The 27,112-nt window shown below is 41.4% G+C and overlaps 1 protein-coding gene across 1 annotated transcript in view; it reads right to left on the bottom strand.

Moving 5' to 3' along the window:
• Nucleotides 1-3,346: 3,346 nt before the first annotated feature.
• The window catches only part of LOC124153901 (histone-lysine N-methyltransferase SETD1A), a 236,868-nt gene continuing 213,102 nt past the window's right edge, over nt 3,347-27,112 (bottom strand). The window contains exons 3-8 of the mRNA XM_046527299.1: nt 26,551-26,619; nt 26,200-26,325; nt 22,750-23,192; nt 9,122-9,691; nt 8,050-8,169; nt 3,347-7,370 (exon numbers count right to left, since the gene is read on the bottom strand). Of these exons, the coding sequence (XP_046383255.1) occupies nt 5,898-7,370; nt 8,050-8,169; nt 9,122-9,691; nt 22,750-23,192; nt 26,200-26,325; nt 26,551-26,619 (2,801 nt within the window). The 3' untranslated portion in view covers nt 3,347-5,897. The remainder of the gene's footprint in view (nt 7,371-8,049; nt 8,170-9,121; nt 9,692-22,749; nt 23,193-26,199; nt 26,326-26,550; nt 26,620-27,112) is intronic.

Here is a 27,112-nt window from a genome sequence, read left to right as displayed (position 1 = left end):
ATCCTTCCATACGTAACATTTTTTATCGGCAGAGGTGAAGGTACCAGGCGTATTGATTGAAGTTCATAGAACATGATGGGAGAAAATTTGGGTCGTGGTGTTGAAGAATTTAAGGACGAGCTTCCTTCCATAAGCCATGTGTGGTTACATGCTCCTTTTATCGGTCATGCTATTTCGTTGAAAACTTATTCCGAGATTTCCATGATAATTACTCCATTTTATTTTTCAAATAATGAGCTAAGAAATAGAACAGGCGAGCTGAAACGTAAATGAAATCACACAAAAGCTACAGCACCAGGCACCATTTTAACGAGATAGATGAGGAATTACCCTAATATGATGGGGAAATAGAATTTTCTACATGATGGCCAAAGAAAGTTATGATTATAATACGATTATAAATATTTAAAAAAGGAATTTGAGGAACGTACAGTTGGCTCTCAGACCGTGCTAAGAATTCTAATTTTAATATCTAAGAAAATTCATGTTGTTGGGACTTTTTTCTAGGCTATTTTAGAAAGAATTACACACGCATTAATTTCACACGCGTGCGTTGATACATATATTTCAAGAAGGATATCTAAGGAACGCAATCATGACACTGTTGGCCTTTACAAAGAATGGCATTGGAATACATCAGAGAATTACGATTACTTGTGCTATGCTGAAGAATATCGTCTCGCTTTTTTTTAATTACAAGCATATGAACCGTCAAGGATTGTTTCTGTGACGTTTTTTATTCACTACTTTTGAGGAGATATTATTGTTCCTCAAATTACTCACTAAAAATATGAACATAATCATACCTTAAATCCGCGGCGCGTGCCCAGGCTCTTCTCAAGACGCCAGTCCATCCTCTTCTGCTCTTTCTCCCATCTTCTTCCGATCCTTATTAAATATATATTTACTTCCAAACCAGCAACCATCGTTCACTGGTCATTATATTTTTCTCTTTCCCTCCTATTATCATTTAGCAGATTTTTAGGCCTGCCAATTATCGGAAGAGCTAGTTTACTTTCAGTAGAGATGGTTTCCGTTTCTGCTTCATACCAACCAACCAAATAAAATTCCTATAGAACTTCATTTTAAATCCCCACTTTTTCTTTCTCAGCTCAGGAAAAGACTCTCGATAGGGCCAATTGAAATAAATTATCATATTTAAAAAAGTAGATTTAAATATAAACTGAGAAATTTCCTGTTTCTCCAAAAAAAAAACTAAAAATGTGTGGTAAAATGTGGCTCGGAGTAAAATGTAGCAACTACTAGTGTGCTTCGAGTGTCAAATAAGGGAGTTTAATGTTCATTATTTCCAGGTTAATGATATTCAGTATTTAGTTGAAGTAGATACATACCTCATATGCCGGTAATAACCAATGCAGCATACAACAGGCTCAGCCTTATTTCTCTCACGACTATACGTCAGAAATGTCACGGAGATCTTTCAAAACATATTGAAGACTAGATTATCTAATGATAACGTATGTTTGCCCATTTATTCTATAGTATCTAATATAAATCATTTTCGATGTAAACTAAAATTTTAAATAATTTAATTAACATTCTGATTAAATCTCGGGGACAGACGCAGGGATACTGATGACTGCGACCACAGACGCCAATGAAATATTTCATATTATGCACCCAAATTATATCGTGGGATGTAATCGAGATATGAATTAAATTATTAAAGAATTTTGCAAATTCCATGAATTTTCCGTCCAATATATTTACACAGGTATATTTATCATGAGAGACAAACAGCTCTGGTGATCTTCCACAGTTACTATTTATTCGTTCAATCAGTTACAACGTTCACGCCTCATTTTTCAGAGGTCTTTTTGAGAAAATTACTATTTTTGTCTATTACAATGAATTTCTACGAAATAAACTCATCGACAATCGATCTGGGTACATTAATAATTCAATTCAGGGGCGGATTCAGGATTTTTTTCTGGGGGGCACAAGCAGGGCCGTGTCCAGGATTTTGTTCTGCGGGGGCACTAGGATACCTCGTCATTCAAAACGTGGGCAATGATAATGGGACCGTGTTAAAAATCTTGCATATTGTTTACGGCTCTGGGGGGGAGGAGCCGTGCCCCCCTGGATCCGCCTATGATTCAATCAATGACATAATTATTATTATTTTCTTAGATTTAATGCAGAGGGAATCCTGAAATAATATAGCCTAAATTTAGTGAATGATTGTAGTAGTTCAGTAGACATGAATAACAAATAAACGTCCTTGTGTGCAAGACAAAAAGTAACTAGGAAATATGTATTAGTATAAGTAGACATTGCAATATTTCCACTCAGTTTTATTATGACACTACGCGTTTCGTCGTCGATTATTATAATGTTGTTTGTAGCACGAAACACGTAGTGTCATAATAAAACTCAGTGGAAATAATGCAATGCCTAATTTTACTAATATTAAGAACTTCCACCTTATTGTGCCTCACATCAGTGGCGCAGCGAGGGGGGGTTTTGGGGGATAAACCTCCCCCCCCAAGAGCTCAGAGAAGTTTTAAGTTAAATCTATTTTACTTAATTGGATTAATATTACTTATAGAATAGTGTGAGTAGTAACAAAATATCCCTCAGAAGGCCGTAAAACTCAACTTTTTGAACCATTTATCTTAAATTTTTTTCATGCGGAGGCCCCCCGCAACTACCGCTTACCCTGGAGGGTATACCACACCCCAGGCAACCCAGTATTAGTTGCGCCTGAAACCCCCCTTGCCTAAATTTCTAGCTGCGCCCCTGCCTCACATCATACAAGATAGCAAATATGTAGGTAATTTTTATTCACACTATTGTTTGGCATACATTTATAATGAGGATTAGAGCTTCAAAAAACAGAAACCGTGGACTTTCCGGCAGAAGATTAGTTAGGACCGCTCATGACGCTCAGAATCTTTCATCACGCACTCTCCCTAAAATCGTGAACTTATCTGCATATAGAGCCGTCGGTCAAAACGACGATAGGCTTCCATGGTATTTCATGGCTGTTTGATGTGGTCTAATAAGTAGATATGAGTGTAAATATAAGATAAATTAATTACTTTAGAAACTTCATGAAACGTTTTCCTCTAAACAGAAGGGCGAGACTCAAGGACAGAACATAAATATTGCCTGCCGAGATAAATTAAAGCTTCATATAGGATTCATAAAGTAGGTAGCAGAAATCTCAGTCATGACTACAGTGATAACCGCAATCACTATTCCGATAGTGATGTAGAATATTCCCTTTTAAATTTCAACACATAAGAAATTCTTCCAATTAACCATGATCAACAACAAGGATGTACCCCTCATATTTTTCTGGTTGAGAAACAATGGAACAAAATTTAAAACACATATATTTTATTAATATAAAGACTGAAGTTCATCAAGTGGTAATAAGCTTTTACATATATGTACAACATTTCATCTTTATTATTAACAATCAGACATATACGTCCATCGGTCATCTTCCATAATTTACGAATGTGACATTGGAGTTGTTGCAACAGTTTGTAGGCGAGGGAAACGAACGACAAAGGAAATAAAAGGGTTTGGTAGCGAAAGGGAAGAAAAGCTGGTCACAGTCAGTTGCTGGTGGATATAAAAGGAAGAGATAGGACGACATTGAGGATAAAATTCCACCGTTGAACAGTCACTTTCCTAATCACAGTCCCAAATAACATTAAGACTGTCGGCTATTCATTCTTTGTTTCCTACATATCGACTATTCTATGCAACAACCGATTAGATACATATACACAGATTTAAAATTAACCAACTTTTCATTTCACTTAAGTCTCTTGTTGAAGCATCTCCAAGACGCACTGGAATGGGAAGGAATAGGATTTTCATCACGAGCACGTAAAGAGAATAAAGTCAGGTGCGGGCCTCAGGAAACATGGAAGGGCAATTGACATAAACTTAAAAGAAAACTCAAAACGATGTCACACTTTGCTTGAAGCGCACCCGGGGAATATTCACTTCCAATGTCAAGTTAATACTGAAAACAGTTCAGACGATAATAAAACGGCAAGAATTGCATCTTTTCAAAAACCCCAAATGACTTCTTCAAATCTGCGAAAGCACTGGATACCACGTTCACTGGATAAGACAACCAATTCTGTATGAAAGGAATGAATTTTTTATTCCACGTGTATTAAAGAAAGACTCATCAATGGGAGAAATGAAAATTAACCATCCTACACACCTGGCAGGGCTTTGAATGGAGGAAATAAATTCATAAATAATGATACACATTGGTATGCTATTCTCGATGATGGATGATTGAATAAATATAAGCAACAGCCGATGTTCGTAGTAAAAGGATTAAACCACAGAAACAACAAAACATAGATCACTTCAATGGAATGGTTAATGGCAGCCGCTACAGGCCAATAAACCTTTTCATACATCAAACAGATTATGTCCAACGTAAATATTTAACAAAAACGTATAACAGCGCCAAACGGCCCGGGAGGTTCAGCCTTCATCACATGAAGATTTCTCACCGAATAAAATGAGAAGAGATAACCGCAGTCAATGCGCCACTTGAGCTGTTTAACCAACCAGCCGAAAAATAAGAATAAAAATTGAGCGACAATTGCCTTCGCTGCTCTATGAACGATAAGGGTATAAATCATTTAGTCGCAATACTAAAAATTATCTCTTATCACGTAATAAAAACAATTCCACCAATGAAAGTTTGGCTCGACATTATATTGGAACGGGAATGGTTCGGTCGAGGCAGACATGGAATAAAACAAGAGGAGCAGAATGACACGATTTTAAGGACGCTCGTAGAACTGTCTCCCGTGTAAAACTTAATGGAAATGCTACGAGAACAACGAGCCGTTGAGAATGTTTCACAGCAAGCGAGATTCCGTGGGTGAAAACGAGCCTATCAATCAATCAAGGCGGAAAATCGCACGGAGGCATATATTCAACACCACAACAAAATCAACTACGGCGAGATCGATGCAAAATGCAACATATAGGTATACTTATATACTTATTTACATAGCTATATTGGTGCATGCATCTCCTAGGAAAAGAAAGCCCTCACACATACAACCACACGGGCATTCACACATGCGTAATGTACACGTATTTCTTTCGTTACAAGCACGCATTGCGTACTTATACACAAATACTAAACGGAAATACTGATTTCATTTATTTGGAATAGAGCTAGGTGACTAAATGTACATAGATATTTTCTTCATCACGTCAAACTCCAACTGATGACTTGGGATTTTTATATATCACCCAGAGGTATCGAAAGAAAATTCAGTAAGCGAAGACCTTGACATGGGGGATGTAATTTTTTTTGCCTTTTTGTACGTGTTTTCCAAATGCCATCGATTTCAACGACCGTAATTTTCAGTATAAATGCCAAAACACGAAAAATAGTGGAGAAATGAGCGTAAACATCCCCACTGCCACCACTAACAAGTGCGAACACTAAAGAAGACTGATTTACAGCCAGGTGGTGACGTAATACCCACACATAAGTTGACAATACCCAAGTTTTGGACCACGAGAACAAAGGGATGATGAGGAACCACTTACGTAAGACATTTACAACGTCAGTATAAACCCTACGGATTCCCCAGAGGTAGTGAACAGCCAAGAGACGGTTTCCCTAACACGACTTCAACCACAGATCAACACGAACCTCCCCCTTGAACAAAAGAACCACTACCCTTGCAAAATATTGCCCTTTACAGTCCCATCACTTGACTCAGCTATACAAACGAATACCACCCTTGACAACCGAGTGCCAAGACTTCATTTACACGCTCTCGTATCCATACCATCAAAGTTTCACCGACAACATGGCGACAGCCGCACCAAAAACAATCAACGCCCTTCGCAGCAGGGCTGGCAAAAGCAGTCTACTCTGCCTTGAACGCGTAGGAACCACCTCCCGGCTGCTCCAGCGACATTTTCAACCTCTTGCACTTGGCCCGGCGGTTCTTGAACCAGAACTGTACGTTCTTAGGCTCGAGGCGCGGGAACTTCTGCCTGTACGGCATCCGGTTCAACTCCTCCGTGTACTTGAGGATGAGGTTGTGTGAGGGATGGGTGTTGACCGAGAACCACTGCTCCAACCGGGGAACCTCCGTCACCGGGTCTATGAAAGTGCGGTTCCTCTTTCTTCGCTCGTCTCCCTGGGGGATCATACCCCCACCAGAACTGCCCCCTGATGAAGCTCCGGAGGCCGCGCTGCCCGGAGGCCCGCCGGAAACAAGGGGATCCCCCGAGGCCGCGGCCGCAGCGGCGGCAGCCATCGCGGCCTGCTGCAATCCCGGGGGGATGTAGTGGGACATGTACATGATGCTGTGGGAGAACATGCTGTTGGGGATGAGGGGGAAGCCCAAGCGGTCGACGAGGCCCCCGACCCGGGGGACTAGCTGCCTCCCCGCATCCTCCTCCTCCCCCTCCCGCCCGGGGCCGAAGTCCGGGCTCCTCCGCCTCCGGTCCATGTCGTCCTCTCCGCCCTCTTCAACTTCGACATCTTCCTCATCCTCGTCTTCATCGTCTTCCTCCTCTTTCGGGGCCTCTCCGCCTCCCTCCTCCCCACCGCCGCCCCCTCTCCTGTGAGACTCGCCCTCCGCACCGCCTCCGATAGACTGAGCTCCGCCTCCACCTCCACCACCGGCCGCCGCGGATCCGCCCCCGGACCTCCTCTTCCTGTCCTCCTCGCCTTCTTCCTCTTCCTCCCTGCCCCCTCCGTCCACGTCTCTCTCGTCTTCATCTTCTTCCTCGTCTTCCTCCTCCTCGTCCTCTTCGTCTTCCTCCTCATCGTCCTCCTCATCCTCCCCTCTCAGCGAGTTCCCGTGCGGCCTACCCGGGGGACCTTGCGGGGAGCCGCCTTCCGGTGGCTCCTGCTTCACCTCGACCAGGTAAGACGGGATGGGAGAGGTCGGCGTGGAGGAAGAGCCCGCCGAAGAGGAGCGGAAGCTGCCTCCGCCCCCCTTGTGGCCTCCATCCTGCGTCCTGCGACCTCCGTGCCCGTCCTCGTGTCCGCCGTCATCGTTCTCCTCGGGTCTCCGCTGCCCGGGGGTCGAGGACTTCCTCCGGCCGGACCCCAAGAGGGCGTAGGGTTCGTTCTCCGGAGGGCCGTGGTTGGTGCCGGGATGGTGGTGCTGGTGGTGGGACGACGATGAGGACGAGGAGGAAGGCTGCTGAGACTGTTGCGGTTGCTGCGACTGGGTGGTGGCCGCGTATCCGTTGAGATGCCTCAGCTCGGCTCTCTTCTGGGCGGCACGCGCGTTCTTGAACCAGTAGACGACGTTGTTCACGTCCAGGGGCTTGCGGCCGCGGCGAGATTCCAGGGAATTGAGTTCTTTCACGTATTGCTGGATCTGAGTGAGGATAAAAGAAATTAATTAAATGAGACAAACATTGTTATGGTAAGAACGATTCGCTTGAGTTCTTACAATAATTGGCGGAAAAGTGATTTTTAATCTACATACAAATTAGCGTAATATTTAAATCCTGCCGCGTAAATGGCGGGGAGAATTCACGTGTAGTGCCATGAGATATCGGAGAAATTTATCTGCAAGAAAGCCTAAGTCCTTGGTTCGATTCCCGGTCCAGGGTTATTTTTACTTACGGCAACTCACGTGAATACTTATTCGTGGCAATAAGGAATTTCTCCTGGACTAGCACTTCGCTAGGTGAGAAAGGAGAGAGTATAAAAGAAATACGGAACGAATGAAATTTACTGGCAAAGATCGTTTTTTGTATTGTGGTATATTATGATACATTTGAATAAGTAGAAGGAAAATGTGATTATATCCTCGTTTGAAAGAAAAAAAAGGCAGGCGACTTTTAATTGGAAAACTTTTTAGAAGCAGTTAATCTCAAGAAAAAATTTAGATACTTTTCTCAAATTTTAATTCTGTATCACCATTTCACCCGACATACCAAAACATCAGCTTCTCGATTATATAGCAATAAAAAAGAATGGAAGTACGGAAACACGTATAACAGTAAAAATGAGTGGAATGTATCAAATACTGAGTTTCTAGAAAAACGTACCTGGTGACGACTTGGGTGCTGGTTATCGGAGAACCATCTTTGCAATTTGGGCAACTCCAACTCAGGATCGAAGCTGGTCCTCATGCGCGTTTTCTGAGTCGGGTACTGACTTTGCACGGTCTGCAAAAAAACAAGTGAGGAGAATTCACTTACAATATTCACGTACGTAATATTCTTTAAGCGACTTAGCTAATTTAAATGCGTTGATCTTTCTTTTGAAAACAAAACCATCTCACAAGCTAATTTGATACACAGTAATAGTTGCAAATCGTTTTAAAATTTCTTAATTTGGGATGGCTTACATTTCCGCGTGTTATACACATATCTTTTTCAAAGCTACAGAAAAAATTCAAAGGTATTGAGGGTGATTGGTAAAGGTAACATTTTAATCGGAAATATAATGGATTTTGATAATAGTTTTTCCTAATTATAACCGTCAATGCCGGGGAATTTAGATTCAAATTACTCACAAAAATTAATCACTTAAACACTTCGACAATTAAACTAAATTAATTCAATATTTCATCAGCTATTTGTTTTGCTGTCAAATCATTTCAAATACTTTCTTCGTCATCCTCAGATTAATCATAACTGCGTTTTCATGAATTACAAGAGACCAGTGCAATGAAAATCTGGTTGGGAGGGGAGTGTGAGGGAATGATATTGGAAATAAAAGGAAGGAAAGGGGAATTTGCAGATTGAACCGTGCACAGAAAGAGGATCCATCAGTCCGAAATAAAAGTCTTTGCAGAAGGAATTGTGAACTTTCGAGCAACTTCTTTATGATGTTAATACCCTCGATAATTTGACAGAAATCTGCTTGGTCAGGTGCTGAAGACAGTTGAATATTAAATGAAAGGTCACCAAAGATTGTTTCTACTTTCCCATTGATGTGGACTATACTCATTAAACCAGTCGCATACAATAAAGCACATTGAAATTTTACCAAGTTTTGTTTTTGTTGTGACAAATAGTAATTTATCATGAACAGTAATATGTGTGCGTGTTCACCAATAAATACTCCCAGTAAACATCCCCCCCCCGGAATGGGTGCCCTCCTCACCTGCCTTACCTGGAGCGCGGGATGCACCACGTGCTCCGAGAGGCCAAGAGCCTCCAACTTTGGCGACAGCAACTGCTTCATGTCGGCGGCGGGCGACGAGCCGTAGGGGGAGTGGTGGTGCAGGCCCGGGTGCGGCAAAGGGTGGTGGTGATGGTGGTGCATTCCCGGGTGCCGCAGCATCGCGGCCGGGGGCGGCGGGGGAGGCGCGGAAGGAGAGCCCCCGGAGGCGGCGGTCGGGGGCAGTGGGGGCGAGGGCGAGACGGAGGCGCGAACGCCACCCCCGCCACCTCCGCCCCCGCCCCCGGCAGACTGCTGCTGCATGAGTAAGTGGTGCTGCAGCTGGTGCTGCTGGTGCGCGGCCGAATGGTGGTGGTGGTGATGGTGCTCCGGGTGATTCAAGGAGGCGTACCAGCCGTCGAACTTCCGGCGAGTTTCCGGAGACGTCGAGTAGTCCTGCGGTTGCTGCTGTTGGGGTTGTTGCTGGGAGTGCGCTGGGTTGCTGGGGGGCGGAGGGGGTGGGGGCGGAGGGGCGAGGGATTGGCGGGATAGGGGAGGGCCCCCCGACAGCTGCCGACCCTGCTGCAAGGATAAAGAAATTGCATTACGATATGAGAAAAACTATTACTATACTAGATAATACACACGTGTAATCACTAATGACTGATAATTTTCGGGATCTCCAGCTGCGTCTGTCGTTTATCGCAAATCAGGGAAGCAATTGAAATTCACAAAACACAAAATATTAACAGGGACAACGGCTACCCAATCAGGAACGTGTGGAAGAGAGTGCTGACCAATCAGCGCAAAGGGGGATATCGGCCAGGGCTCTATAAGACGGCAAAAAATGGAAACTTCTCACCTTCGACCTGAAGACGAAAGCAGGATGGCTTTCGAAACTGTTGGCAACCATAAGCGACAGACGCGGCTGGAGAACCCGAAAATTAGCAGTCATCGTGAACAACGCCGTGGAAACCTACGCACGAATTTGTAATCAATAATACTTGAAATAAGTTGTTAAATGGAGCTTAAACAGTTTAATGTCACCGTAGTACGGCGTAAACATATGACTTTGTAATTGCGGCAAAATATACGAAATTTTATCCCTAGATTATTCCAATAGGATACTCATAAATATAATCATAAAAAAGGAAGGGTCGAAATGAAGCTTTAAAGATCACTTAAGTATGGTATATACACCTCATTTTGGGCTTGGGACTCAGCGGAAAGGAGTTTTATGAAAAATCCGTCCACAGTAATGGATACAATATAATCACTAAAACTAAAAAGGAGCCACAAGCAACATCGATAGTTCAGCATTATGGTGTGGTGGATACATATCGCGCTGCAGTTTTGTTTGCACTCATCGTGCAAGGCTAATATTTCTTTTCCCGACGATTTTATTTGCTCAAGAAACTCCAAAAGTCCTTGCCTGTAAATCTGGTTTTCCAGAGACACAACCGGAGACCCAGCAAGTAGGAGTTGCCATACATACATTGAAGAAAATCCTCCCCAGCGCTTTTCGAACCCGCAACTCTAAGACAGCACATGAAGGGACGGCAACAAGGATAATGCTCCGACAATTGAGTTCAACGTGAAAAACCCATTGGAATCCCCGAAAGGCTTATTTCTTTAATTCAAAGGAAATTATTTTATTCGTCGCGATTTGATGACTGCTGAAGTAGACCATGATATAGGCGGAGAGTTCAACGGCAGTCTCTTCACTCGAAAGAGCGGGTCGAGTTGACCTTTGTCGAAACAGAGGATATTGAAAAGATCATAATGCTCCATTCACCAATTCAAACTAAATTCCTTTTAAAAATAAATGATATATAATTTAATTCTAAATTGCCTCTATCCCTCCTTTATTTCCACGAGATAGAGCCGGTAAAAGTTTGCACATCCTACCAGGAAGGAGGCAATTGAACAAACTTCGTACTTACAGCTCCGGGATGACGCAGGGGATACCAGTATCTCTTTTGAGTTCAGCGGCTTTGTCAAAAATTACTTGCTCATACTTTTCTTGGCATTCGAGAAATATATCTTTTTATCAAATTTTTCTACATAAATTCATTTTAAGAATTCGTCCTCTCGACTGCCATTTTACGAGTATTAAGACGGAAAGCCAACATTTTCACGTTTTATTACCTCTTCCGAAGGAGAAAATCGAACACATTCAACAAATACGTCGGCAGGACAAAAAAAGCGGGTAGCGTTTTTAATACGACTATTTTATGAAGTTAATTTTTTAATAGATGACTTTAACCAGCAAATTAAAATACTTGATGTAAACATCCACTTATAAGCTTAAAATTAATAATTTTAATAATAAAGAAACGTTTATCACGTATGGAAAAGAATAAAATGTGACAAACAAATTTCTAATAAACAATGTCAAAAAAATTATAGATTTTAAATTTGAAATCTTAATTAGCGATTAAGTTTACTTTCTGCTTTGATCAACTTCCTAGAAACATTTTCAAGGTGCCGATGCATTTGACTAAGTCACCTTCGCAATTCAATTTTTTAAATCACAAGGTATTATACACACAATTAGCGACAATTTATACCCATTTAACCCCTCAGAAAATTACGTTATCGGAGGCAATTCACAAATACATCTGAGGAACGATGAATAAGGAATAGATGCAATCATTAAGGATAAAGGATTTAAGATCAATAGGGAAGGGATCCAAACTTTGAAATAATATATTGATCATAAGAAATCCTCAGTAAATAAGTATATTTAAGAGAAAAACATTTTACATACTTATGTTAGAATAAAGTGGCCTAATTTGTAAAAAAACGGAATCTATTTTTTCTTTTGAAACCAACCCCCAGGTAATCAGAACAAGAAATTGATAAAACTCAAAGATCCACCGTTTCTTTCTCCGATTCCTCCACCTTCAGTCGCTTAAGCTAACAATTTGCCTCATTCTATTCCCTACCCCCGAAAAGCTAATCGGACGCTCTTCAGAAACACGTCAGCGGGATGACGAAAAAAACGAGCCACTGTCATCATTACGCGTATTGGATACACGCGATGGGGTAGGGAAGGGATTTATTGCCTCCCGAGTCGTCTAAGTAAGAGATTTTTTCTCCACTCTCGGCGACTATCCCACGCATAAACCGTTCTATTCATCTTCCTCTATCCCTTCATCACCATCATCATCGTCCTCTCCACGAAGAAGAAGACACCTCTCCCCACCCTTACCTTCAGGACATCTTCCCCTACTCACCCCCCCCCCACCTTCCCCAAGCCTTTCATCTCACTCCCTACCAAGATTCCCCACCCCCTCTACCCAACGCACACCCTTTACGCCACCATGGTTCAACGGGTACCCTTTGCATATTAATCCCTCTTCCTTGTGACCCTCACACCACCCTACCTTTTACCCCACACACCCTATCCTCCCATCTCTGCAAAACTCCCGACCCAACTCCTCCTCCGCGCCTTTACTACTTCCTCGGGAATACACACCACCCCCCACCAGAAAACGCCTTTTAAGCCCATTAAAATCGTAAGCTCGCAAGAGGAGTGTATAAGTTAGCGCTTCTTTACGCTGGATGCCATGACGACACGACACTGGCTGTGTGGAGAACTCCCACAGTGTGGAGTCTTCCCCGACAGTCTTCGCTAAGCCTTTGTGTGCAAGCTCCTCTCTCTCCTCTCCGTAAAGGTCTTATAAGAAGTATTTTTTCCCCCTCACCTCCTCCCCGCCATCACAAGCCTCCTTCCTATTCTCCTCCACTCTTTCCTTCTTTCACATCTCCTCCCGTCGATGTATGCGCTCCGAGGAATATCCGGGATATTTTTTTTTGTTGTTTTCGTTTCCCCGCAACGCGACTAATCCCTTCTTTTGTTCTCGGAGCGAAACTCATTAATGATAGTTGTGAAGAATTTGGAGATTCCTTCTTCACCCTTCAACCCCGGAGGTTGCTTAAATTCGGCTTACTCCATGTTTTTTTTTTAATACAAATGAGACTCAAAGAAAACCACAGGAGCTGTTTCGTGCCATGATTTTACTCGTATTTGAGCCCGGATTCCCATTTTCGCAGCTCTTATGCCCTACCTTAAAATATGAATCACCTCTCGTTAGCACAGTATTTGATTCATCTTTCCTTGAAGGCCTAGAACATCGAGAAAAATAAAGGTAAATTTTTAAATCACTTGAAATTTTTCACATCAATTTAATCTCTTACTCAGACTGAAATTAGGGTTTAATAGTTATAGCATAAAAAATTGTAATTTTTCGCAGTTTTTTTCAACTAAAGGAATACCAAGGTACGAAATATTAAGTCCAAATTAACGATTTTATGATCAAGAACATCAAATAACACAATGGGGAGATTAAGCCGTCATATCAGATATCCACGTCGAAATATAACGTCTCGTAGCTTCAGGGACAGCACTCTGTGGGGAAAAGAATCAACACCAGTAGCTATCACTCTAACCTCATCCTAGACTTATGTCTATGTTTATTCAAATCTATTCGTTTCAAATAATGAAATTCCACAAGAAGAAAGCAGAAATTGGCCAATTGACTGACATTCCCTAGCAAATACCATTGGATTCACACTTTACGCCACTATTACCGTATCAATGACTGTTCGACGCTTCAAAAACTAACAATGTTGCATTTCAATTAACTATTCACATTAACTTTTCACCGACATGAAATAATTTTCATTAGGATAAGAAAAAATATAATTTTCCCAAAATACTCAACATTAATATATCCACAGGTTATAATCCGTGATTATTTCCTAAGGATGGATACATAGCATTGTAAAAGCCAGGCTTCAGATACCAAAGGACCCTCACAGCACCACAAAGAGGGTCTTCATCGCCGCCTAAAAGGTATCTTGGAGAAGCTGGGGGCAGGTGTGACAGCTTGGGCACAGAATATCCGTTGAGGTGAGAAAGTGCGCGGGATGCAAGTTATGGAGGAGTTTGAGAAGCGACGAAGGAATGGAAAGCGATTATATAGACGGGAAGGGAGGGACGTGAAAAGTGGTAACAGCAGCAGAAGGAAGGGGAGGAAGTAACAGATAGAGACGAGGAAAGACGAAGGAGGAGACATAGTGTGAAGAGGAGAATAGGAGGCTTTGATCTCATTAATTCCGGGAAATAATGCCTCATAATCTTATTAAAGCGAGGTTACCTTTCCGTTAATATCTTCGTCTTCTGCGCCTTTCCAGAAGTCTCGGCAGGTCCCTTTATATTCCGTGACCTACCGCCGCCGCATATACATGCATACGGCTTGCCTCCAAAAGAGCTCCGCCCCCTCGAGCGCCCTATTATCCATCATTCCCGCCCACACCCCACCCACCCTATCCCCCGCATCAAGACACCTATTCATCTCTCACTCCTCGCGAGAGCCCCTCTCTCCCAACGTCTTCGCATCCCATTCATTCAAAGCCAAAGAAGACTTCCACACTCACCCTTCCCCGACCCCCTCGTAAGCTTTTCGCTGATGGCCGAAAGACAGCCGCAATGAACTCGTCATTTGACACAAATCTGTTGAGTGCACACGAACCTTTGACGCAGTTCAGGAGATAATCAACTTGTATCTTGCGATACTGTTTGATGCTTATCTTTCGATTATGGACCTCGATGATCTGAAATTATAATGCATCCGGAAAAACAAGTACTATATCTTAACATCCTATAGCTTTATATTTCACATTGATTAGGTAAATATAGGAAAATAAAATTGGGGAAAGAAAGACGCAATGTACTCGAAAGGCCCCATCGCCATTTGAGGCAAATCTTTTGAGTGCAGTTGAACCAATGACGTAGTTCAAGACATAATTATCTTGTTTCCAGGAATAGTAATTGATACTTATCTTTCTATTTATACTCTATCTTTCTATATCAAAGGACTTCGATGATCTGGAATTATAATGCAGACGGAAAAACAAGTCCTATGTCTTAACATACTATAGTTTAATGTTTCACGTTGATTAGCTGAGTAACCTTATCTTTAATCATAAGCGCATTAGTGACTCGTAATAGGCTATGAGAACATATTTAAGTTGAATCCCAAGTCGGAATTAAATGCCATAAGTAAGGACAAAATGATTCACTTCCCAACGTCTTCTCATCCCATTCATTCAAAGCCAAAGACTTCTACACGCATCCTACCGTCCGCTCGTAATATTTCGCAGACGGCCAAAAGACTGCCGCAATGTACTCGGAAGGACCCGTCGCCATTTGACACAAACCAATTGAGTGCACTCAAACTTATGACGTAGTTCAGGAGATAATCAACTTGTATCTTGCGATAGTATTTGATACTTATCTTTCCTTAATGAACTTCCATGATCTGATATTATAAAGCATTAGAAAAAATAAATCACCCTATAGATTAATGATTCCCGTTGATTAGCTGTGGCACCTTATCTATAGTAAGACATAATTAATGACTCAGAATAGACTACGAGAATATTTTGCTTGGTTGAAACAGAGGTCAAAATAAAAAGCCATAAGTCAGTCATAGGCCAACTGAAAAATTGATTAAACAACGGATTTTCCGGTTAAATGAAATTTGACAATAACAAACATAAGAAGTAACATTCCTATCACGTACATTTTAATCTATGATTATTCTTTCATTTGCGTACCTTCAAAGTAAATCACAATATGACGTCAATCCCCGTTTTCACCTATTTAATCACGTTGAAACAAGGAAATAAGCACCTAAAATAAGTCAATAATTACAGTTCAGCACAAACGGATGGAAACCGAATCCTTACTTTACTAATTTTAATTAATGAAATTAGTCAAGAAAAACGTATAAAAACTGGAACTTTAACCAATATAAATAGTACCTGATCATGAAAAAAATTTTTTTTAAAATAAGGAATATCAATTTTAGCGTTTCTTCCGATGGTACATACAGCATTTTGTAAATGGCGTAATCATTCTCAGCCACAATTTTAATGAAGGTATCCGTTATTCTATTTTCTAATATACATATTTCGGCATTTTATCTTTATTGTACATTATTCGCAATATATTATAAAAAAATTTCCTAAGTGGGTCTTACTGTCCACTATTGACGATCATTCCTTCAGAAATTTTAGAGTCCGTATTCTGCTAGATCATCACGAAGTATAACATCGAAATATTCATAAGCGTATCGCGATAACTTGGACATGTCCTAATTGATTTAGAGAAATTCTTTGAAATAATTTGGGTCCTGACATCTCATTTTTTCATTTCTTTAACTCTAGGAAATTCGCGATATCACTCAATATCCTAGATGCCATCGATAGCAAGCTAATAACCTTTATAAATACATATTTAAGTTTATAAATTTTCTTTTTCCTGGACGAAAAATCCTATTTCCGCTCCTAAAATCGAAGTTCTCGGGTGAGTGGAGTTTCACGGGCATCATTACCCCCTAATCTAAGTTTCATGCAAAATCCTGCCCCAACACGAGCTCTGAGGATATACATTTAATCCACCATCAACCCTGAATCTCCTTCCCGAAAATCCCACGGGCAGTGTCTTTCAAAGCCGACACCCTATCTCCATAATCTTGCGTCATAACTGAGTAATCCCTCATCCCCGTCAACACACTTCCAACCCTGTCCATCGGTCGACCCTCTCGGGACAATATACCTGCCAAAGTCTCTCCATCATTACTTTCACGGATATTTCCCTCAATAAATAACATGCAAATGTGCATACCCTTCCGCGAGCAGCCTCAATAGGTGAGCGGGGGTGGTATCAGGACACCAGCCGATTAACTGCATATTCATCTACATCTAAGCAAGCAAATCGACACTTGAAGCTTGTACGTGTTGGAGGAGCTCCATAACAGACACTTTGTTACTTCCACAATATATTTTTTTAATTTATTTTTTGACCGGTTTCGGCTGTTAAACAATTATTGTGTGTGTGATACACCAAAAATGGATCGACCGAGTTGGTAACGAGGAAGTCCTAAGAAGGGTAGGAGAGAAGAGAAGCCTCATGAAAACCTTAATAAGAAGACGGAACAACCTTATAGGCCACATCTTGAGACATGATGGCCTGATTAAGATAATCGTCGAAGGACAAGTGGAAGGCAAGAATGGAAAAGGAAGACCCCGAACAAAATATATGGAACAAGTAAAGAGGGATGCGAAAGAGAAGAAATACGTAGGTGTGAAAAGATTAGCTGATAGGAGAACTGACTGGAGAGCTGCGTCAAACCAATCCTAGGATTGTTGACCAGTGATGATGAATACAATAATAAAACAATTATAAGTGTTAAGAACCATAGTATATATAAACCTTTCCAAGCCATATTTTTTATATTTTCTGTACTTAATAATGGTGTAACAGCCAAAACCGGTCAAGAAATAGACATTAAAAAAATATATATTGTGGAAGTAACGAAGTGTCTGTTATATATTAATAATCCGCAAGCCACGTAAAAACGCGTTAGTCAGGGGGTATTAGGACACCAGCCGTCTACATATAAAAAGCAAATGCTCAAACAAAATTACGCCTAACATATATATAAGTCCATTTGGTTCGGGGGAAAAACGAATTCGCACAACTATCCCTTCGGCAAAATGCCTCTCTTAATTTATCGCTTCTATCGGACCTGGAAATATAGCATGGCTCTAAGATGATTATCTCCAAGTCGTTCCTAAAAATATCCATTCTCAATCGTTCAAGCAATCTAAGCTTAGCGCGCAGCCTCTGATTCTCTAGTGCCTCCCAGCCTAATTTGCTTAATATGTAACACATTGATGATGATATATGAGAAGAAATTAAAATGTGCGCTGTGAGAGAATTCCTATATTGTTCGGGGGGGTGGGGAGGAGATCGAATTCTTACGCCTATCCGTTAGGAAATATATCTCCCTTGTTTCATCGTTTCCTGGACAAATACAACAGGAACCATAGTGCGGTTCGAAGATTATGTTCTGCGAGACACTCTAAAGAAAATTTGTTACTTATATACTCAAGTAATGGAAGTAGCCTCCGAATATTTAGCGGCTTCCGGCCAGGTTCCTTTAAAAGAATGTAATGCCCCCTGTTCTTTCGTCGTACCCCGCTTTCATTTGTATTTTATTTAGCTCACAAATTAAATCCTTCTCTGCTGGATCGCAAATAAAAATCCATCCATATCATGTATGTGTACTCCTACTTATCTAATGACTCACTCAGAATAACTATAAATGTTGTACGGTAGTGATAAGTTTTATTCATAGTGCCATTAATCTTACACCTATTCCTGGACTTCGCATACGATTCTATTCTTCACCCTTGCACATTCCGATTTCTATTCGTCCTTACTTGTTTTGTTCTTTGTTCTAATCACGTACACCTTATTATTTGGTTATTCTTTCCATTGTGTCACTTACAGATAAACGTAAATATGACACCAATCGCCGTGTCTACCAATTTAATCATGTCCACACAAAACATCACGCGAAAAAAAAACCAGCTATCATCCACGAATGCCATGAATTACGAGAAAGAATCAGTTTTAAGTGCATTAAAAAATAAGCATTAAGACTAAATTGTAGTCCTCTAAAAGCCTCTTACAATCTAAAAATTTTTTTAATTAAAGATCGAATGGTATGCAATGTTTTGAGACGATAACACTAAAAACATTACACAGAATGTTAAAATATTCGTATTAATTTCAAGAAAGTGACCAACTAACAATAAAGTGCCCAGAATATTCCACATTTAAAAACGAAACAAAAGTATTCATATACGATTATTAGGGATAACAATGACATAAGAGAGTCTTCATAAAACCTCATAATTAGCTCCGAGAGAGGGAAATATTAATTGCGCTAATCAGGAAATTCTTCTGCCTTCCTTCATCGCCTCAAACCATCAATACCAAACTGTATTTCGATAAATGGACGTATTTATTTGTTTACTTCCTCACCTGCGAAAACAGCACTATTCGGCCTTTACGTCGGGGTTTTGATAACTTTTAACAATCAACCGTGCACATACATCCATTGATTGATTGATTGATCCATTGATTAATGATAGAACATAAGGGACGTTTCCTTCTCCTTTCACTGTCCACCTTTTTCTCTTCCTCAAACCCATCTAATTCATCAGCTTAATTAGTAGCAAGGTATCCATTAGCTCCCCTAATGTTTCATCTTCTTCTCTGCACTCTTTCTCAAAAGAAATCGGAACATAAAGATATTTCTCTTCTTCAGAGCGCGCCAATAACATCACAAGACTAAGAAACTCATCCAACTCTCACAAGGCAAGACACGGTGGCTAGTTCGCCCTGATGAAATGAAGATCCTGTCACTTCCGTTGTAAGTATAGAGAGCGCACATCTAAGAAGCAATGAGGGGTGACGTGGAAGGAGATGGGATACTTGGAAAGATTTGATGAAATCTCTCCATGTAGTCATGCAGCGAGCGGATAACGAGGAAGACAGAAGCGGTAGCAAGATTGAAAAGGCATTAGAGTAACCTAATTGACACAAGAACGGATGAACTCTTTAAATGAGAAGTCATTTTAGAAACTTGCAGTGACGAACTGAATACCTATGTACGCAGAAAAAAACCTCTCCAAACATCTCCAGCTAAAATTACTTGTTTATATCCTCTCCAATTTGCAACTAAGAAAAATACAAAAACTTTATTTGTAATAACACGATGTGCAAGCAGTAAAGTGTTTATAATAATTAATGATTAACTAACCATACGAAAAGCAAATCATGCACTTGGGAATTCATTCCGCGTAATAAAAGTTATCAATAACTGAAGAAAAACACTAGCAAATGTGAATATATATAATACTGTAATAAATACTCAATTCGACATTATTATTTTCTATTTATTTATATTTATGCAGTTGAAGAAGGAAAGATACTTGATTACTTCGCTTCAAGTTTTACATCGAAACCTACTTTCCTCGGAAGCCCAGAAGTGGAAAAGTATCATCCTTGATTCGCGAAAAATTATGTCAGCTAACTTTTTGAACGATTTTTGAACTATTCAAATTGTCGACTATGGATACCCGCCTGAGGCACCTAGTGAAACATATTGCCTAAGCGCTTCACTCAAAACCCTATACCTAGCGGGCTACCCAGTTTCATAGGCATTACGTTTTAGCGAGATACCTCACAAACTCAACCCCGCCTACCCTACCAATGAACCCCATCCATTAATTTTACCCCCACGCTGAAAATCCGGACCCTGAGGAGGGAAGATCCCTTTCCTTACCCCCAAAAAGGGTAATCACTCCCTTCCTTTATTTCTCCACCTAATACCGAGACAAAAAAAGGAATTATGGTTCTTAAAATCGCCGCAGCCCCTCATTCTCTTTCATGAGGACATTTTAATATCCTTTTCCCTAAAACTTCCTACAGTCTTGGGCGAAAAACAATGGCCGATACAGAATAGGGTGAGATCACCTCGGCTGACTCGTGCTGCCCTCTCTCCTTTGTTTCCCTAACCAGTGCCCCTCAGGCCTCCCAACTCTTCCCCCCTTCCACATCCTTCACAACTTAAGATGCGCGATGATAAAATAATTCGGGGCCATCAATGGAGACAGCTTCATTGCAATCTTTCGGATGACAAAGAAAATATTAGTAAGTCCCTCTTTTACGTGGGGAATTCTCTGCTACGTTAAAAAATTATTTTTTCTATCGAAATTTAATATATTAAGTATTTATACACAGAGAAGCATTAGAACTCAACTCAATAACACGAGCCACAATAAATTCCAAATTTGCGAATTTCTTAACTCAACTTCTATCACGATGAAAAATTCTTCGCCCCAGAAGACAAGAGTTTTACAGAGTTGTGAGTAAATTTAAGAAGAGGTTCTATACTAAAATACAATTCCCAAGTTCGTAAAAAATTACCCATTTTGAATTCAATAAAGCCTCATTTAAATATTTTTGTTTGGTGAATATCTTAGGCGGCTTATTTAACGGAGACTAATGAAAATACACAGCTAAAAGTCAGTACGGTGGGTTACTAAAAAAAAAAACAATTTACGACGTAAATTTGGATAACAATGTTAGAATAAATTTTTTTGTCAAACGCGTGAGAAATTATTCTCTCACTCTGTTAGCTCGGAGATAGCAATTAAGGTAGATTACGATACGATGGCAATATCGGAAGAGATGCGTTTGAAGTACATGTAGAATAGAATTTTGGAATAAGTTTTTTTATTCTTAGAATAAATTCCTTTATTCATAATCCATCAGCCACACACTATGTTATCATGAAAGGTACATTAAGAAGACTTAATATTCCAGCACAGCCTCGTAAAAAAAATCAACTTGGTGGAACTTGATTCATCAAATAGAACAATAAATTAACTACTACACCAACCAAGGCCCGCATTATTTATAAAAAGATATAGAGAGAGGCTTTCGGAATTATTTTCGTTTTTTCTTCATTCCTTGCTTTTTACGAGATTAAAGAGAAAGTTAAGCTTTACTCAGCTTATGGCCTTTTCAAGTGGATTCCCAGTGATTTAAGATTATTGGAATCTGTACACGTCTTTCTCAAGTTATCAACTTCAAATCCACGTCACATTTTCAGCCAGGTTACATCCAAGAAAAGACGAATTAATACCGTCAGGCATACCACCCCGTTAGTTCGTATTCACGATTAAAAAATTATTATATTCAAGGCTTAACCTTTATACTTCCATTTTATTCAATTCTACTTCCTTTCTCATTATATGCAGGCGTTTCCACTTCCAAATGAGTAATTTACCCAATATTATCAGCGCTTCATCAGGAGGATCAAGGGGGATTAGTGGAAAGTGCATCCCATTGGCATTTCAACGTGCGGAATTTATACAACATTGATATTTGTAGGTGAGATACACATACAATATTGCCATTTCAAGGTGTGATATTCAAACAACATTGAAGATGGGATATATGTGCAACATTTTCAGAAAGGATTCCCGGGTTTTCCATCTCGTAATTGGCCCCATGACTCCCGAGATTTCGAAGAACGACTTTCTCTTCATCCTCAGGGAATCTTCACAGTACTGTCTCTGAAACTGGTCTGTTATATATAAACCCCCTTCACGGGCCAGCTGAATCCTGATTGCCTCGGAAATTTGAAAGACGTTATTCAGAATATCCGCCCGGATAATCTATCATCTTAAATGCAACATTTGTATCTGAAGACGAGTCATAAATTCAATATTGATATCGGAATGTGGGAAAGAGGAATCCCAGTTATCTTCGTAGGTGTTACACGCTTCCAATCAGAGAGATCAGGACTCGTCGGTGGGTCCTCTGAAGGATACAACACACCGGGGCCGGGAGCCAAGTCCGAGAATTATACGCCCACGCTCCCGGGGAGGGGTTTGGATGGGAAGGAACAAGGAAAGAGGCGGCGCCGCGACAGGAGCCCGTCGACGTCTCTGGGATAGGGATAGGTTTGGAAGGGAAGGGACGGGGTAAACACCTCACCGCTATAAAAGCGGAAATGGCCCACTAAACACCGAAACCCGGCATCCGTCATTAATGTGCCAACGATCTTGGAGGATTTTCCTATTAAAGAGAGAAACGCATCGATAAAATCGTTGGATGAATACTTCCAATCAGTGGGACATGTTAGTAGTCCAAGGGGAAATTAATTTTTTTGGGAGACTTCAACGCATGTATGGTCGCGTACCTCGTCGAGGGAGCAGGCGGAGGACGCGAGCAGGGCGTGCGAGTGCGACAGCAGGATCCTCAGCAGCTTGTCCCTCATTTCCGAGATGGGCCCCGCGGACGTGGCCCCCGCCGCCCCGGCCGCAGCCGCCGCAGCTGCCGCCGCCGCCCCCGCCACCGCGTGGTCGGACATCGGGGGCGGGGGCACGGGCGGAGCCTGTCCCCGGCCTCCGCTCCCGCCCCCGTGGTGGAGGTAGTGTCGGGAGGTGGACGAGGGCGCCGATGGGGGTGGCGAGGAGACGGCGGGAGTCAAACAGCGACCCCCCGCGGAGCGAGCCCGGAACACTTGGATGCGCAAGGTGGCGAAGGAGCTGATTTCGCCGAGGACTTCGGCCACGGACGCCGTCGGACTGTCTGGGATGCGCTCCAGGCTGAGCGGCCGCCAGTTGCGGAGGACCACGGAACCTGAGGGGGAGATACATGGAGGAAAGAGAAATTTTAAGTAAGGTGTTTTGAATTTATGGGGGACGCCAACATCTGAGGTCCTTCACGCGAAACGTAAAGGTAGAATTGAATAGAAAAATAGATACAGAATACCCCCGCTATAAGATAGGTTTGACTTACGATGGATTTGGCACACAAACCGAGCTTATTTTGAGGGCATTTTTTATATCACGGATTGTTTTTCCAATCACGCAATTTGTCTATAATTAGAGGTTTTCCTGGATATCAGACAATTACTTATACCACTTATTTTTTATCAGAGCGCGACCCGGGTTTAAATGAATAACCATCATCTTCAGGCGCAAAATAATGAATTGATTTTATTTTTAAATTATGATTTGCGCCTGAAGATGATGATAATTCATTGAAACCCGGGTCGCGCTCTGATAAAAAATAAGTGGTATAAGTAATTGCCTGATATCCAGGAAAACTTACAATGGAATACCACAAAGTAAGTCAAGAGTTAGTGAATTTTGTCTATAATTATTTTATTCTAGACCTTATTTGTTAATGAAGCACAATGATAAAGTAGCCGTATTTATTTGCATCAACGCTTTTTCAATCGATTGTTTGTGATTGATTCTTACTGTATAATTATTACAATTTAAGTAATCACCCTTCCGCAATTACCGTAAAGAAAAAAAATTGGCCTGGCGTACGTAAAAGAGAAATTCATGAAAACAACACATGAGGAAAATGGTTATAATACAAAATAAAAATGAAAAATAAATAAATAATTCCACAAAGATCACAATTTTCAGGCTTTAATTTACTAAGTACACTAAGTTCTACTTTGCCCAGCATTTAGTTATCAGATATGATACATATTCAAATGCATAAACAAAACATTTTTGATTCAAGTTTACTGGGATAGAACTTTTGAATTTTGGACAGAAATAAAGACTGAAAAAAATTAAAAAATAAAGGTTTATTGTACGAGAAATTTTAAGAGTAGTTTCAGAAAAGACCTAAAACATTACATTAAGGACATTTAGGATTCTCTCATATAAATTGGTAAAGAGAAGGGTTCCTAGTGAATGTTTTCTTCGATGACAAAGCTTTAACACAATAGGCTAGTTTTATGCTGTGATACATAAGCATCCCTTTTCAAAGTAAACTCAAATGTGAAGAGAAACGTGGCGTCTGACAGATCTTAACATAAAACGCCTAAGGGAAGCACATCCTAGCGTGCCATTCGACGGACGGTGTGCAGTATTTCAAGTGCCCTTCACAAAGCATTAATGTGGGGAATAATCTATAAAACATCTTTGCCGTAGACTGGATTTGATCCCCGACTCACGAGTAGGGAAGGCAATACTTCAGCTACCACACCCACCAGAACCCTCAAATAAATGTTATTTTTTTATTCACCCCTATGATCTTACTTTGCAGTAAAATTATCCAGCGAGCTAAAAGATCCGCGTGCCAAAATAATTGCTGCATGTGTCACAGCGCCATTGGTTTTCATAACCACATTCCACACCATTAGCCATAACAAAAGTTCTTCGGCCATCTGTAATCTATTCCTACGTGACCATCTATGAACAATTGGAAATAGAAATTTAAGTGCATTAGTATTTATATATATATATATAAATATTGAGTTAAAATCTACCAATGACCATCATTGGACGATCTTACTAGCCCAATTTAGAAGTATGCCCTGGCCTTGGCTCTATATGGTTATGCACCACACCTAACTCTTCGCCTGAAACATCCGCAACCCACACAACGGAACTCAACGGAGGAGCGATCGACTTTACTGGCTGAGCAGTCACGATTTTCCTTCTTCCAACGCCGCGGCGTGACCAAGCGACTGGTGCAAACGTAAGAATGTCCTTAGAAACAAGAAATAATTTAAATCCCCTTTTAATCAACCCCTCAGATAACACTAATACACCATCATTTAAATATACATCATAGCAAGGATTACCATTCCGTTCAAATCGAGACGATATTCAAAATGGCAATGTGCCTATTCCTTCCACAAGGCTATCAACAGATAAAGCCATTTCTCTCACTATAAACAGTATATAACTATTTGGGAGTTCATACAGTCGTACTATGTCACTTTCAGAGTTTGGTGATAGCATGTGTTTTAAACCTTTAATAGGTTTGGTGAATATAAAATGCATCCACTGTTTCTATTTTACTAGAGATGCCAAAATACGTCCACTCAGTCACTGCCACTAAGTGATGTGGCAAGTGCTAATACCAGTCCGTAAATACATACATTACATTTTTCAGCAACATATTCTGTTCGAATAACGCTGGAAGTTAAATTCATCGTTGGTCACTGACTGACCATATGAAATGTGACTGTATCGAAAAATGGTGTGCCAGAGGATAGGTGCCCCTGGGCTTTTACTCTTCTTAGCAGATGTATCGTGGGTAATCTCCACAAGGGAAACAATTTCTATGGGGTGCTAAAACCACCAGACCCACCCTTACAAGACTCTCTTACAATACCATTACAAGATTATCGATAGATAAATCTATAATCCTTGCCATAGAATTGATACTACTATTTGGGAGTTCATCTTGTCATTATATATCACTTTCAGAGTTTGGTGATAGCAGATAGCAGATAGGTTTGGCGAGCATTTTATTTATTCCTTTACCACCGAAAGCAACACCATTGGCATTTTACGTCGGGGTTAGAAACTTACCAATTAAACGTACACGAACATCCATGACCTGGAAAGAGGAAACCTACCCAGGCGAACCCCCGAACTCGAACCCGCGACCTCTTGTGGGGCAGGCAAGGACTTCACCCCGCCACCACCGAGGCCGGCAATATAAAATGTATCCCGCGTTTCTCTAGAGATACTAACGTCGTCCTCTAAATTTACAAGTAACGCGGTAAGTGTCTCTAGGAGTCAGGGATAACCATGCATATTTTTTTCGATGAGACATGATTCCATTAAGACACGTGCTACGTGCCTCGCCCCAAGAGACAGGGTCTCACCTCTAGCGGCGGCGGCCGTGTTCCTCGGGTATCCGAGTCGGTGGAGGGCGACGGGCAGGATGTCCCGGAAGGGAGTGCTGCCGGGGATGATGGCGAAGCTGTCCATTTCGACGAGGGGTGGTGCGCAGAGGGGAGGCGGTGGAGCGGCGGCGGGGGAGGGCCTCCGGGAGGGGCGAGGGGGCGAGAGTGGGGGCGAGGGCGGACGGGAGGGCCTCTTGGCCGGGGGCGGGGAGGTGGAGGCGGGAGGCGGCGGTGGGGGCGAAGAGGGGGCGGCGTTTGGGGCGGAGGAGGGGGAGCGAGGGGAGGGGGGAGATGCGCCGGGGGCGGAAGGAGGCGAGTGGGGTGGGAAATGGCCTCCGCGGGGCGGCGCCACCTCCACGCTGATGGCCTCCACCACGCAGTGCACTGGGATGGATTTGCCTGCAAAGAGAAGGCAAGTAATTAGAATATCGCCCAGAAATAATAACACCACACAATCATTTAATAATTTTGGAAATAAAAGCACGGACAGACTAGGCACTAACCACAATATTTTAATATAATCATCTGAAAAAATATACAGATTAACATACGTTTTCGTGGAATTAGTTAACAGTAATCATGGCCGGTGGACCTCTGTTTTAGTCTTTTGGCATGAAAGCAAGTTTACAATAACTTAACTTGAAATAATTTGTCTCTACACACCAAAAAAATAATCAATCAATCGCATCTCGGACCGAGACTCGATTACAAAATCGATTACACAAAATTATGTACAGTATTTGCAAGACTATCAAATACAGAAAGCCATCTTCCTTTATATGATTATTCGGGATTCACCCTTGCAGAGTCTTGTGAGAGCAGTTATTTAGCTACTGTTATCGGTTTGGTGAATAATATTGCATAAGTGTATGTGTTTCTATTTTACTGCAGA

This window comes from Ischnura elegans, chromosome 2 (assembly GCF_921293095.1).
Source record: "Ischnura elegans chromosome 2, ioIscEleg1.1, whole genome shotgun sequence".
Taxonomy (NCBI): Eukaryota; Metazoa; Arthropoda; class Insecta; order Odonata; family Coenagrionidae; genus Ischnura; species Ischnura elegans.
The sequence above is the reverse complement of the archived record's forward strand: the minus strand, read 5'-3'. Positions and strand labels throughout refer to the sequence as shown.